The following is a 14,258-nucleotide window of genomic DNA, read 5'->3' on the forward strand; positions in this document are numbered from 1 at the left end:
CACACACACACACACACACACACACACACACACACACACACACACACACACACACACACACACACACACACACACACAAGGGACCCCATAACAAAAGATGCCATTTTACTGCAGTTTTTAGTCTATTGAAGTATTTTTTCCGTCCGAATTACTGAAATATGTTTGCAGTATGCTTGCTATATTTATATCCACTGCTGCAATACTACAGTAAAGTATTGTGTCGTGATTTGATTCATAAGGGAAGTACCGGTATTAAGGCTGAGATATTAAAATTGTAACAAAGACAAATTCAGAATTATTAGTTGCGCTTGCACATGTTCTAGAAGTTACCATATTGTTAGAGCAGAAAGTCAAGTTATAGCAAATATCCTTCAGCGGACTCACTTTCTCAATAACATCAGGATCCTCTTCATGGTGTGTTATATGTGTAGGAGTGTGCTGAATGCTGATAGGCTGACGTCTTAACATCTATGTCAAATGTACAAATAGATGTGCTTTAACAAAAACACAAATTGCCACAAAAAGGTCGGGGGAAAGGGTCTCGGTTCTGAACAATATGTCAAATGCTGCATAACCCATCGCATGCACCTCAGGCAATTAGAGAGCCATTGTGTTCCAGTGAGATGTAAAATGTATGTGGGAGTTGTATGTATAACTTGACAAAGTTCAGCAGTTACTATCCCCAGTTAGTAGTACAAAGTTCAGCAATTACTGTTCCCCGTTAGCATTGTGTTGGCATACTGTATACTCCTCACCCTGATGCATACCATGTGTATGTGTTATGCATACTATGTGTTCAAGCCGACATTGACGTGGTAAGTTCCTGACACCCAAACCTTCATACACACACACACACACACACACACACACACACACACACACACACACACACACACACACACACACACACACACACTAGGGGTGGTACAGTTCACAAAATTCACGGTTCGGTTCATATCGCGGTGTCAAGGTCACGGTTTTCGGTTCTCTACGGTTCTTTTTTTTTAGTTCATGATAAATGGTGCACTGGCTAATAGAATCGGACTTATCACTAAATATCCTACATATGGTTTGTATAGGCTTATAATGTGAAAATGGTGTGATTTTAATTGTGTCATCCTCTGATTTGGTCTTATACGCTAATGTTTTAATCAGAGAGACTGGATAAGATACTCCTAGAATCTCTGTTTTACATATTTTTCTGGGCAGTACATGAATTGCGGTTTGCGATGGATTGCACGGTTCGGTTCGGTATGTGTGTGAATTGTACGGTTTCGGTTTTCGGTGCGGTTTGTGCCATCCCTAACACACACACACACACCACTTTTTTCCTCTTTTCTAACATTCTAACCAATACCACTCTACTCATACTGTCATTTGTTTCAGTCATTTCGTCACACATGGAACAAAAATGTGTCATGTGTTATGATACTCGCTTTGTCACACCAGTATGTAATTGACCCATTGAACATAAAATGCTGAAATACTACTTCTTTACTTCTTTTCTTTACTACTTCTATGATTTATTGTTAATTAAAATTAATGTGATCAGTGTGGGGAAAAAAATGCTGGTAAATGTTTACCAAGAAGCTGACATCCTTGTCTTGCACCATTCGTACAGGAAAGACCCGCAAGGCACCCCGGTCCCGTAACTCAGGCGGCGAGCTGGGTGCCAACTACCCCACCCTGCCCCTGACCCGCTCCACGGAGGCCCTGCAAAAGGAGCATGCGGCCCGCAAGCAGCAGCAGCACCCAGCCACCAAGAACTTCCTGTTCTGCCCGCCAATCAAGGCTCTGCGAGGTCTGGGACGGGGTGTGCGGACCGCCCGGCACTGCGGGGTCCTAATGCCCGCCAGCCGCAGCTGCGAGATGCTGGACGCCCCTCTGGAGGCTCCTGGCGGAAGGGGCCGGAAACGCTCGCAGTCCCTGGGGGACCTGCTCTGGGAGCAGGGGTTCGACCAGCAGCAGAAAGGGGGGGCTCAAAGGGAGTCATCCTCTTCTTCTTTCTCTCCCCGGAAGTCTCCCGGGGCTCGGGAGGGCTTGAAAAAAGGAAAGGAGATGGAAAAGAAGTTGGAGGTTGGAGGAGGTGTGATGTCTGCTGCACCTGCGCTTCCACCCAGGCCTGCCGCTACCTCTCCCAACTCCCCGGCCCATCATCCCCTGTCTCCATTCCGTACTAAGAGTCCTCCAGGGTCCCACGATGCCTCATTCGCATCCCCCCTAGCCTCCCCAATCTGCTCCCCTCCCACCTCTCCCCCACTGCGGACGCTGCCAAAGAAGCCCCCAGTGCCTCCTCCCGTGCCCGTCAAGAAGTCCAAGGAGCGCTTGCCCAATGGCCTTCGGCCACCTCCCCCCGCACAACTCCTACCCGCCCTGCCTATCAAGGCCTGCTCCAGCCCCTCCGAGGGCACCGCAACCAACACTACCCCAACCCACACCTCCACCTTTGCCAACACCACCACGACCAGCCTGATTTCGCCCACCCTCTCTCCCGCCTCCCCAGCCCCATCTCCTGAAGAGCCTGAGGGGTGCACCTCGCCGTCTGTGCCCCCTCCCTGGCTCTCGGACATGCCTGGCTCCAGGCCCGCAGGCGTGGCGCTCAGGCGGGTGTCCAAGCTGGCAGACCTGGAGACACTGCTGGAGGAGAAGTTGTCAGCAGAGGGCATAGACCTGATGGAGGAGCCCTACTCCGATAAGGTGAGACAGCCTCACAGATGTGCATGCACACAGATGGATGGGAAAAAATGGTGGGGGTTATAGCTCAAGGAAGTAAAATGGTTTTTTATGCAGGAATGGTTTATTATGCAACTATTATGCAAGTTATTGTGAGGACTTGCAGTTCACAAACGTAATCTTCAATGCTTGTATCTGAATGTTACATTGAAGGACATCTATCATTCAGTAAGAGTGTCATGAAAATATTGAAAACAAAACTGTGGCATTATTGTATGCAGAGCAGACCATTTGAGCTTGCATGCCTCAGGAAACATAACAATTGAATTTTACGTCGCAGTGATTATGCTAGCCAGTAGCTATGGTAAATTATGTCTGCACATTTCCTTAAAAAATAGCCTGAGACATTCTACGTTTGGTTTGTTCATTAATTTTCCTTTCTCTGTGTTTTTGTCTCTATTTGGGTATTATCCAAATGGCTCGTGGGTATGATGTCATCTATATAGATTGAAACCGAAGTGTGAAAGTAACACAATAACGCTAAACCACCACTGTGTCACTTGTCATGCTAAGCTAACCATTCCGACAAGTAGAATAACAACCGCATACATAACCTCACAAAGATAACACTGCTATACCAATACTGTGAGGATAATATTAGCACAATGACATAATAAACAGTTACATGTCATCAATGCAATTAATCTGCTGAAGGAGGAGCTAAATGATCCCATTAGTGCTAACTTGTGTGAGTGCTTGTGTGTGTGTGTGTGTGTGTGTGTGTGTGTGTGTGTGTGTGTGTGTGTGTGTGTGTGTGTGTGTGTGTGTGTGTGTGTGTGTGTGTGTGTGTGTGTGTGTATGTGTGTGTGTGTGTGTGTGTGTGTGTGTGTGTGTGTGTGTGTGTGTGTGTGTGTGTGTGTGTGTGTGTGTGTGTGCCAGCATGGGAGGTGTGGTGTGCCTGTGTTGCTGGTGCAGCGATATAGCGAGGAGCTGCAGCGCCCCCCTCAGGCTGTGTCCTCCGCACTTGACGTCATTCGCGTCAAACAACTACGCAAGGAGCACCGCATGGCCGTGAGTTCATGACGAGCTAAGAAAACACATCCGACACAACACAAATCCGACACAATACCGTTGGTTGATGGTCTAAGTGAAGTAAACTAGCTGGAACAGCAACAAAAAGTTTGCAACACCAGGCTCCCAATTTTTTGTTTTTCAATATGTTTCAGGCCGTATTTTCAGGCCTTCGTCAGATGTGGCATGGGCATGCTGCCTAGCCTAGCAAGCTAAATCCCTACAGCAAAAAGCTGTACAGGGGTGTAGTGAGGCTAGACAGCAATGTGGGCGGGATAAATGGTTGTCTGTCAAATTGCCTCTGCACTCAACGCCACACAGTGGGATGACGCAAACAACCAATCACGTGGAATCCCCACACAGCAAAACCACAACACTACATGGGTTAACGACTAGTGTATTTAAATCCTAAATAACATAACGCCAGTGATGTCATTCTACATGTACAAGAAGTGGTCTAATATAAGCTTGTGGCTGTCTGGTTAGATGCAATGCTTACCTTTAGATACATTGGTAGCTTAAAACATTGAGTGATGAAATGGTGATGTGGAGTGACCTACTGGTAACACTTTACTTTACGGATCACTAATAAGGTGGAAATTTTGTGTTAATTTCAAAGTTATTTCATAGTTATTTCAGGGTAATAACGGTTTGTTTTTAGTAACAACAGCAAAATAACCATACAGTTTCCAGTGCATTGTGCGTGTGTGTGTGTGTGTGTGTGTGTGTGTGTGTGTGTGTGTGTGTGTGTGTGTGTGTGTGTGTGTGTGTGTGTGTGTGTGTGTGTGTGTGTGTGTGTGTGTGTGTCAACAAAGTGTCACCATGCACCATTGCACCACAATGCACTGGAAACTGTATGGTTATTTTGCTGTTGTTACTAAAAACAAACAGTTATTACCCTGAAATAACTATGAAATAACTATGAAATTAACATGATATTACCACCTTATTAGCGATCCGTAAAGTAAAGTGTTACCGACCTACTTGTGTCAAATAAGTTAATGGTGCATTTTCACATCAATCCGTAGCAGCCACGAGATATTATAATCACTCAGGCTCTTTAAATTAAGCAAAGACTTTGATGTTTGAAGTCGCACGAACAGCCGCCATGTTTTTCTGACAATTTTGTAACTCCCGCCCAAGCAACCCATACGTCAAATTGATTGGTTATCCGACCATCTCTTTTGCATTATATTCTGTCATCACCAGGTACCCTGGCCTCCGATACCGCTCCCCGTGATTTGATTGGCCTGATGAAGTTTCGATTTTCAGCCTCGTAAAACGACCACAACTGGGGCGTCTAGAGTTTTAGGCTACATGCAGCCCAAGAGATGAGTCCGGTGTTAAGGGCTTTTTTGTGTTTCCGTGAGTTCATGATTCACTACGCATTAGTCAAGTGATTCACTCTCCACACATAATCGATGGTTCAATGAGTCATGAGCATGATGTCAGTGAGCCAAGTCTTAACATAGAAGGAGTCAATGGTTCACTTAACCTGAACCAATCAAACGTTTTTTTTTACAGGGGATTGCCATTGAATACAAATGTTCCATTCTCTGACCTCAAATAATTGATTGTAGAAAAGGTGGCCGCATGATCCACATCCAAAATGTTATTTTGTGTTTCAAGTGTAATTTTGTGCATGCATACGGCACTCCCCTTTTCACCAATTTTCAATTGTTCAATGTAATTGCTGCCACTTAGTCAGCACTCTAAAATATGAGTGAAGATTGTCTGAGTGACACATGGTCCCACCCTTTAGCAAAATCAAATGACTCCTCAGTGTTATTGTTCCACAGTTTTCACACAGGACTTTCACTCAATGCAAGTGCTCAGATACTCGTTCCACTCTCTCAACACAAACGGCTCTCTGGACTAGTAATTAGTTTCGAATAGATCTCTCGTCTCGGGCCATATATTTTTCCACTCACCCATCACAACAAAATTGCCTCTGCTCATCTGCTGTTCCATGGTTAATTACCGTTCACTGTGAATGCAGGCCTCACTGCAGGTTCCTTCAGTGATTCTCTTTGCAGTCAATTCACCTCAAATACTTTCATTACTTCATCCACAAACAGGTTACCCCATACGCATTTTCTGTATTGTAACGTCCCTTTATACTATACATTTATATATACAGCATATACTAGGTAGATAATAAGTTAATAATGCACTGTCCTGTCACAAAAGCAGTTCTCCCAACTTCTGTCCCTCTTCTCCTCAGATCCCGTCAGGGGGCCAAACCGATGCCTGCCGCAAGCCCACCTCCCCGTGCCGCTCCGTCTCGGTCTCTGATTGGCTGGTGTCCATCGGCCTGCCCATGTACTCCGCGCCCCTGGCCTCAGCGGGCTGCGATTCGCTGGCGTCAGTGTGCGCCCTCACGGAGGATCAGCTGCGCCAGGCTGGCGTGGGACAGGAAGGCCACGTGCAATGGCTGCTGCAGGAGGCCCGTCTGCTCTCCTCATAGCCTGCCAAGGCAGCCTGCAAAGCCTGCATCAGGAGCGTCGGCGTGGATACGGGACTCTGTGTTTGTGTGTGTGTGTGTGTGTGTGTGTGTGTGTGTGTGTGTGTGTGTGTGTGTGTGTGTGTGTGTGTGTGTGTGTGTGTGTGTGTGTGTGTGTGTGTGTGAGAGAGAGAGTGTGTGTGTGTGTGTGTGTGTCTTCAAGGGCTTGTGCAGAGACAATGTCTTGATACCTGTACATATGTTGGGTGCAGATAGACAGCTACTGGAGACGTATTCCTTGTTAAAAGGTCTACAAACTACATGGCCAATAACACTGATCCTGATGAGGTTGAAAGGCTCCCATGGCTCTCCTGCTACCCCATGATCCTCTCTGTGTTGTCAGCTGGGTTGTGTCCTTCCCGGACGCCATCTTTGCGGCTCGTGCCCTTCCTAAGGCTCCGTGGCTCATATCATTTTCCCCCTCTGCTTCCATCTGTATTTTACACCTGCATCAAAGGATATTTTCTTCCATCTGCGTTGGCAGTCGTGCCCCCTGCAGGCAGAACCAGGTCATCTCCGTGTGTTAAGCTCACGCTGTTCGAGGAAGCCACCTTCCATTTGACACGCAGACTGTTCAAAGGGCGCCATGCCGTGTGTGTTTGGGACGCATGCTGCGCCGGTCGGTGCTACAGGCCACCATCTCGCTGACACTTGGGAGGATGGAGGTGAGAAGCAGGCTGAGGCACTGTGGTATGGTGCGGCCAGACGAGGACAGCGTTTTTGTGTATCAGTGACGGCAGGTCGATTGGAACAAAGGGACCGATTTCCTTGGCATCGACCTGCTTTTCTTTTTTAACACATGCCGCTCTTATTCGTTAACGTATTTGTACTCCAGACAAAAGGAACAGAGAATAAAAAAGGCCCACACACACACAACAGGAAAGCACAAGCAGACCAAATGGATGCACATGAGCTCTGAGACTCATGCACCTTGGTCACATGGTATTGATTGTTTGTCTCTGTCTTTCTTTACTTTCAGGTGCACAAGTTTCCAAGGTGACCTTTTGTATGTTTTTTTGGTTTGTTTTTAACTATCTATTGTGTCTACTGCTTTCTTTCCGCTTGTTGCCAAGGACTCTGTGGCCTTTACTAGACTGAAATCAGCCTGACCTTTCACCCGGAAGCACTGCCTTTTGCTCTTCAGCAGCATATAACAGTATGCCATCGACGTGGGGCTTTCACAAGGTGCTGAACACTGCTGTCACAAATCGCAGCAGTTGCCTTTGAAGAAAAAACGTGCTCACAATGCACACAGAACAAGAACATTTTGTCTCATTGTATTGGTGGACTCAGTGATGAGACAAGGAGAAGGACACACAGGATTGTGGGGCAGTTTCCTTCATAGATCTCAATTTCAATCACAGGTGGTTTCGTTTGGTTTTGCAGTGATCTATGTGAACGGGAAGAGATAGCTGCTGATACGAGATGTTTCACTCCTTGATGGTCTGTGGGTATCAAAATACTTTGCCATCATTGTGCGTGTGTGTGTGTGTGTGTGTGTGTGTGTGTGTGTGCGCGCATGTGCAGAGAAAGGTGTACGTAGCAGAATATGGCTACCCAAGATTACATTATCCTCATATCAACATTAAATAGCTTTGTGTTTATTTAAAGGAAATAGTGTTATAAATGACTTTATTTCAGGGTCTTGTATACTGTGTGTGTGTGTGTGTGTGTGTGTGCATGTGTGCGTGCAAGTGTGCATGTGTGTGTGTATGGGTATGTGTGTGTGTGTATATACATGCATACAGCATATATGCATGTGTATACAGTGCACAGACTTTTGGTTGATATATAGCCATTTCATAAGCTTGTATCAGTTGTCTGGAAGTGCCAAAATTTGCAGACTTTCTTGAGGTTATAGTCGTACGTAATATAATCTTAACTAATCAATGATAATCAAATATTATTTCAATTAATATCTAATCTAACACTTTTGCTGCGTTGTTCCGCTTGACTTTGTCTGCTATTATCTGATCAGATTTTAGTGCCTCCAGTTCAACAGTGTGCTTTGCTGCGGCATCTTCAGCACAACACACAGGCCATTTCTCAAAGTCTAGTGTGCACCCTTTCAAGTGTATCAGCCTTCGTAATCACGCCCAGTGATTAGATACTCTTTGGTGAACTCTGCGGAGTATCCAATCACTGGGCGTGACTAAATAGTCTCACATACTTCCAAGGCTCATACACTTGACATTGAGAAATGACCACAGTCATTCAGGAAGAGCATTACAGGTATGCTTTAATGTTGTATACCCACACACACGATCAGCAGGCACACATCCTAACAGATAGGTGCAGTCATCAGGGCTTACCAGAGATAAAACTATGGGTGTACGTTAGCTCAGAGATTTCTATTGTCATTGCCATTGGTGCGTGTGCGTGTGCGTGTGCGTGTGTGTGAGAAAGAAACTCTACTTATATTCCAGTGAAATGCTGTGCTATATTTTTGGTTGGCTAAGAGGTATTTTTGCTTGCATCATCCTGACCGACGAGTAACTCCTTCAACAGTTATTGATGATGATGTCCAACATGCCTGGCCTGCCGGTGCATTTGATCACAAACTGTGTGCATTTTTCTAATGGGAAGACAAAGGACATCTTTGTTAGTTATTTAACCTGGATCTAGAGAGACAGCTGGACTATTTTGCTCAGAGGTGTTTGCAAAAACTGATATCTTTGAGGCCCATTGTAATTTTCTAGTTCACAGAAAGAAATCCTGGGTTTATCAATTAGCTAAATGATTACTTAATTTACTAGTTGATGTTGAGTCAACTTGTAGTTTGCCTGAACTATCTGCAGTGTGTGGTTTGTAAAGGAACGAGCTCCTAGTCCAAGTCCTACCTAATGTCAGGGTAAAGGGTCCAGCAAAGTACAAGGTTGACGATGCGGTCTGAATGTATTCGTATCAAGGAAGTGATGTTATACTTGCCCTGAGAATGTAGGCAGGAGACGTGTCATACTTATTTGGGCCAGGTTGAGGTCATGACCTTATGTGTTTCAACTTCCGGCGGGGTGGGTGGATGTGGGAATGTTGAAAATGGAATGTAATGGAACATTCCAGAATGGAACATTCTGTATTGTCGTCTGATGGTCCGCAACATTCTTTAGAATGTTCATCCTTCCCACGTTTCCATAGGGACAGTATGGTGCCATACACTCCTAAAGGTTGGAGACCTTGCCACGAGTTCATTCAGGGTCTTCAAGTCTACAAGCTGAAGTAAAGCACACAAGTCTTACATATACAGTAGCACAACATATGATTGACAGCCAATGATCAGTACCTTTATACAGATTCCAAATGAATAAATACATAAACAAAAATTAAATACAGCATAAGGCCTACAGAGGTAGAGTAGGGTATGGTATCAGAGTCCACAATTACTTTACAAAGTGTGTGTGTGTGTGTGTGTGTGTGTGTGTGTGTGTGTGTGTGTGTGTGTGTGTGTGTGTGTGTGTGTGTGTGTGTGTGTGTGTGTGTGTGTGTGTGTGTGTGTGTGTGTGTGCGTGTGTGCGTGTGTGCGTGTGTGCGTGTGTGCGTGCGTGCATGTCTGCGTGCGTGCGTGTTTGTATGTGTGTGCGTGTGCCTGAGATTAAGTGCACAAGAATGATGTGGGGGTGTTCAATCTAGTCCCCTCTTATTACACAATCAAAGGCCAGAACAGAACAAGGCCAGCTAGTTCTTTAATAACAAAAAATACATTTTTATTTGTATAGAATAAAAACTGTTACTGTAAAATGCACTTTAGCAATGAATCAATTTTTTATTGTTTTATAATGAAACGCTCAATTGATGTTATCATTTGCGGCCCTTTGACAAGCTTTTCCAGATAGTGTTAGCTTATTAAAAAGGGGCCTCCAGTGTCAAATTATTCCTCAACTTTACTGAAAAAAAAATGTGAGCCCAGAATGTACAAATTTGTAATATTGTCACTAATTAATTTTCTCACCATTTAAAAAAAAAACGTTTATGAACGTCCCTTCCTGAAGCATACGTACAGTACATATATGAGATGATTATTAACATATGTTGCACATTCTGTGTGTGGGATTGATATTTAAATAACTTATTTGCTTTTCATATTAATTGTAATTAGTAGTTGTATGAAAACAGCAATACCATTTTTGCCTAATAAAAGGTGTCAAACTAGAGTTTCCGTGTAAAATACCCTTGTAAATATAATTTTATCTTGCTTTCAATTTGCTGATGGCTGTCCTTTGAGAGTTTTTTTGGCTTGTGTATTAAAACGAAGAACACAAAAAAATGTTTCAAAAAAACAATTCTCTCCCTGTCCATAATAAACCTCTTTCTTGGCTCTGTGGCTTGCTGATTATTTCTTGAGATCCTTGAGGGGTAGGGGGAGTACCCTGACTCTCGCCACATGAAAGTGTTCCGCCTTGCTCTACGAGCATCCATCTGGAGTTATGGGCGTAGGACTTTGAAATCGTGGTTTTGTTCAAAAAAAATCCTTGTATGAAATTGGGGAAACACATATTTTATGACCTGCTACTACTCACAGGTTCGAAAACACTGTTAGAATTATAGAATTAGTGTCGAATAGTGAGTTCATGGTTGCTGAAACAAGTGTCGCTTTTCACTTTCCCTTCCCTTTTCCCTTCTCCACTACGTTTACACAGGAATTTTTCCAGTGTTAATTCAACACTTATAGAGTCAATTTAACACCTTCTGGAGTGGATTTGGTCCCATGGTACTCTCTAAGTGTTGAATTAACACTGCATTTTTTACTGTGTACATTCTGACTATGTCACATTTCTGAAAATCCGGTGATCTTGATTGGTTCTCCTGCTTTTTGGTTTGGGAGCAGGGAGAATCAGAAGGTCCTCCAGACCCTGGCGTGTGCTCTCGAAGCTGAACGAAAATACATGAAGGTCTGGCGATGCGAGAGTCAGGCAATAGGGGGAGGGGCAGAGTTGGAAAATGAGTAGCCTCATAATCCACACATTCTGCCAGTGGTGCACTATAATAGTCATTGAAAAGACTTTGCTGCTAGACTTTGCTCCCTGACATTACTCAGTCTTTAAAAAAAATACATTATGACTTGGGATCATTGTCCTTTTGGGAACAACCGATTTATAACAGGGGCTATGTCCTAACAGGTTAAATGAAAACTAGAGGAGAAGTGAGAGAGACATGTGGTTCCGTCATGTTGATAATTCAACACATAATGAAATTCAAACTCTGCATTATAGCCCATCACACACAAACACAGGTGTCTTCCAAAACAAAGGCACCCGGGAAGCATGACATGCACTAAATGGTGACCTTGAGCTATGCATGCGCAAGGCAGTTCGGTAACAGAGGGAGAAGGGGGGAATGAGAGCACTGGTTCTGCAGCGGTGGCAGCTCTGTTAAGGAAAATGCATCTATGGATATTGACCTTTAAGATCAGCAGCAGCATGCATATTTACAGTTGACAATTCAGTGAAATATTTTCTTGATGGGTTAACCATGCAATAATTGCAGTTGTGTACAGATCAATGAGGAAATTGAGTGTCCATGTTGAAATCCGTCAGCCACTCCAACCTGTCTTCCCCTTTTTCTTGGTGTGGTTAAATCAGCACCATTATGGAAAACGGTATGCATAGGCTACATCCTTGGAACCTGTGGTCTGACTAGTGTTGTATCTCCCTTCTTACTTTGAGTAATTCATCCCTACTCTGCAAGCTTCCTGTGTATGGGTAGGAGGACCAGACCAAGTGAGCTTGAACTACACACACTCAGGGTAGTCAGGCCATGTCAGGGAGTCATTGCCCAAATGACCTGTGCATGGACAAATGTATCCAGCAGGGGGCAGCTGATCCTACAATTCCTAAATTTGAGGAATCCGTTCTGTTCTTCACTTGGTTGATATGTTTTTCCTGAAAATTGCCCGAGATGAAAATACAGATTTGGATATTGAATTTTTGATATTGGCCTACAGTGATGATTAGGAAATAGTGTGTAAACTGATCAACACCAAAATGGCTAAAAAAGGAAGAAAGAAAAATCCACTTTTGTGCCATGCATAGCTTTCAATCACAATCTGCTCTTCAAAAAATCACAAACTAAATTTATACCAGCATTGACAAGGGTTATCTGGCTCTATTCCGGCATTGATGTTAAATTGTCGGAATGGTTGGAATCTATTTTTTAAGTAACGTCCCACCAGTACGACACTTTTGCTAGATGTCAAATGATACACTTGTACACTTCAGTTTTCATGTTTCAGTGTGAAGTGCACAAATCCACGCGCCATATGAGATCCAGCTTTTTCCCCTCTTTGGTTGGAATGGTGGTTGGCCTACAGATTTTTCTTTTCAACATACCATAGGCCTGAGTGAAGATCCTCAGATATTACAACTAACATAATGATAAGGGGTGATACCTTGTTGTTCTGTTTTTTAGCCTACTTCTGTATTTCATATGCCAGTGTAAAACTGATGCAATGTGTTTTTGTAGCAATTGCTAAGATTTATTTTAGCTTAAGACGATCTTTATAGAATTTAAGGGCTATTTATACTTCTGGGCTATTTAACCCATTGATGCCATTGATCCAAAAAACGCCTGCTGAATGCTTAAGACCTTGTTGGGAGAGCTGCCCTCAGCCGATAAAAACCTAAATATCTCAGCCGCTGATGCACACAAGACCCTCATCTTGCATTAGAATGTGTTCATTCAGCTGTAACATACCCACATTTTTATTTTTCTAAAAAGCTAAAATCTCAAGAGCCTGAATGCAGCATATATGTCGCTCCAGGCACCAAAGGTCAAACATACGAGTCATCAGGCTAAAGTTGGTTAATGATAGTGTGCTGGTAATCAAGTGTTGTATGTTAGACAATTACACCCTATTGATGTAATTCTTATAGACTCGATTGGCAAACTGTCTGCCCTACTTGTTTTCCAAGCCACCGGCCCCTCACCATGAGCCACCAGATGTTTTGGAGTTTCAGCGGTGGGGAGATGGAGATTATTTGAATGCACACGATAGGTGCTTTGTATTTCCAGGTATTCACCTATCTTTTCCTGCATGGGCCTGGGCATCCCAGAGCCGTAGGAGCTGAATGTATTATAAATGAGGGTAAATAGTAAGCCGATAACTTGCCTATCTCTTCCTGCAGTCCTTTCTACCTGTGCACATACTAGTACGGACGATTATGCTTACTGTCAAGAATGGATTGCTGCACAGGCTACTGGGTCCAAGCCCAAGCCTCTGTGCTACACTTTCAATGCACTTTCAAAAGGTTATGCATGCCAATTGCCTATTAGGCCCCTGATGCCTTGTATTCTGTAATATGTCTGTAGTCATGCTCCACCATTGCAGGTTTTGTAATTCATCATAATATTATGAAACATCATTATGTAATGTGTCATAAGCTCCCCCCTAACCACAGACTGAAAATGGGCCACAAAACAGAGGTTATGCAAGTCATCTTAGTATCTGACATGCCCCTTAAATCGTGCGTGTTATGATATGCCTTTAAGATACATACCGTATTATGAATTTTTAAGCAGCTGACCAAAGTGCTGACAAGCCTTTATTGTCCCCAAAGGGAAATTCATTTTCACCACCAACATAACTTGTTACAGCCAACATGGAGACATAAAGTACACAACCCAATACACAATACATGTACAAAAGGACATCACAACGACATCAAGCACCATATATGCACTCATACACAAATGCTGTCAGAAAACATAAGCACATGCTCACACATAATGTACACACACAGTCACACTCACTATAAAAAGGACTTGAGGACACCATGAAAGTAGTACACAGACGTTGAGGACAACCCTAAAACACAAAGGTGAGAGAAAATGTGCCGTTAAGGACAGCAAAGCACAAGAAATGGCCATTAAGATGAGATAGAAATTATATAGTTTGAGTTAAAGTTATAATATATGTAGACTGGCCCTACCGTGGCTGATATGGTAGGGCACACGTTTACCACTCGGCCGACCCGGGTTTGATTCCCGGTCCAGGTCCTTTGCCGGTTCTTCCCCATCT

At 43.8% G+C, this 14,258-nt stretch overlaps 1 protein-coding gene across 4 annotated transcripts in view; it reads left to right on the top strand.

The window, feature by feature from the left end:
• The window catches only part of sash1a (SAM and SH3 domain containing 1a), a 330,500-nt gene extending 319,681 nt beyond the window's left edge, over window positions 1–10,819 (top strand). For 2 of the 4 annotated variants that reach the window (XM_063223025.1, XM_063223026.1), the window contains 3 exons: window positions 1,622–2,697; window positions 3,613–3,744; window positions 5,969–10,817. In XM_063223025.1, the coding sequence (XP_063079095.1) occupies window positions 1,622–2,697; window positions 3,613–3,744; window positions 5,969–6,211 (1,451 nt within the window). In that variant the 3' untranslated portion in view covers window positions 6,212–10,817. Of the gene's footprint in view, window positions 1–1,621; window positions 2,698–3,612; window positions 3,745–5,968 lie in introns of all 4 variants that reach the window. The other 2 variants (XM_063223029.1, XM_063223027.1) reach the window with 2 other exon arrangements.
• The last annotated feature ends 3,439 nt before the right edge of the window (window positions 10,820–14,258 follow it).

This window comes from Engraulis encrasicolus, chromosome 18, assembly GCF_034702125.1.
Source record: "Engraulis encrasicolus isolate BLACKSEA-1 chromosome 18, IST_EnEncr_1.0, whole genome shotgun sequence".
Taxonomy (NCBI): Eukaryota; Metazoa; Chordata; class Actinopteri; order Clupeiformes; family Engraulidae; genus Engraulis; species Engraulis encrasicolus.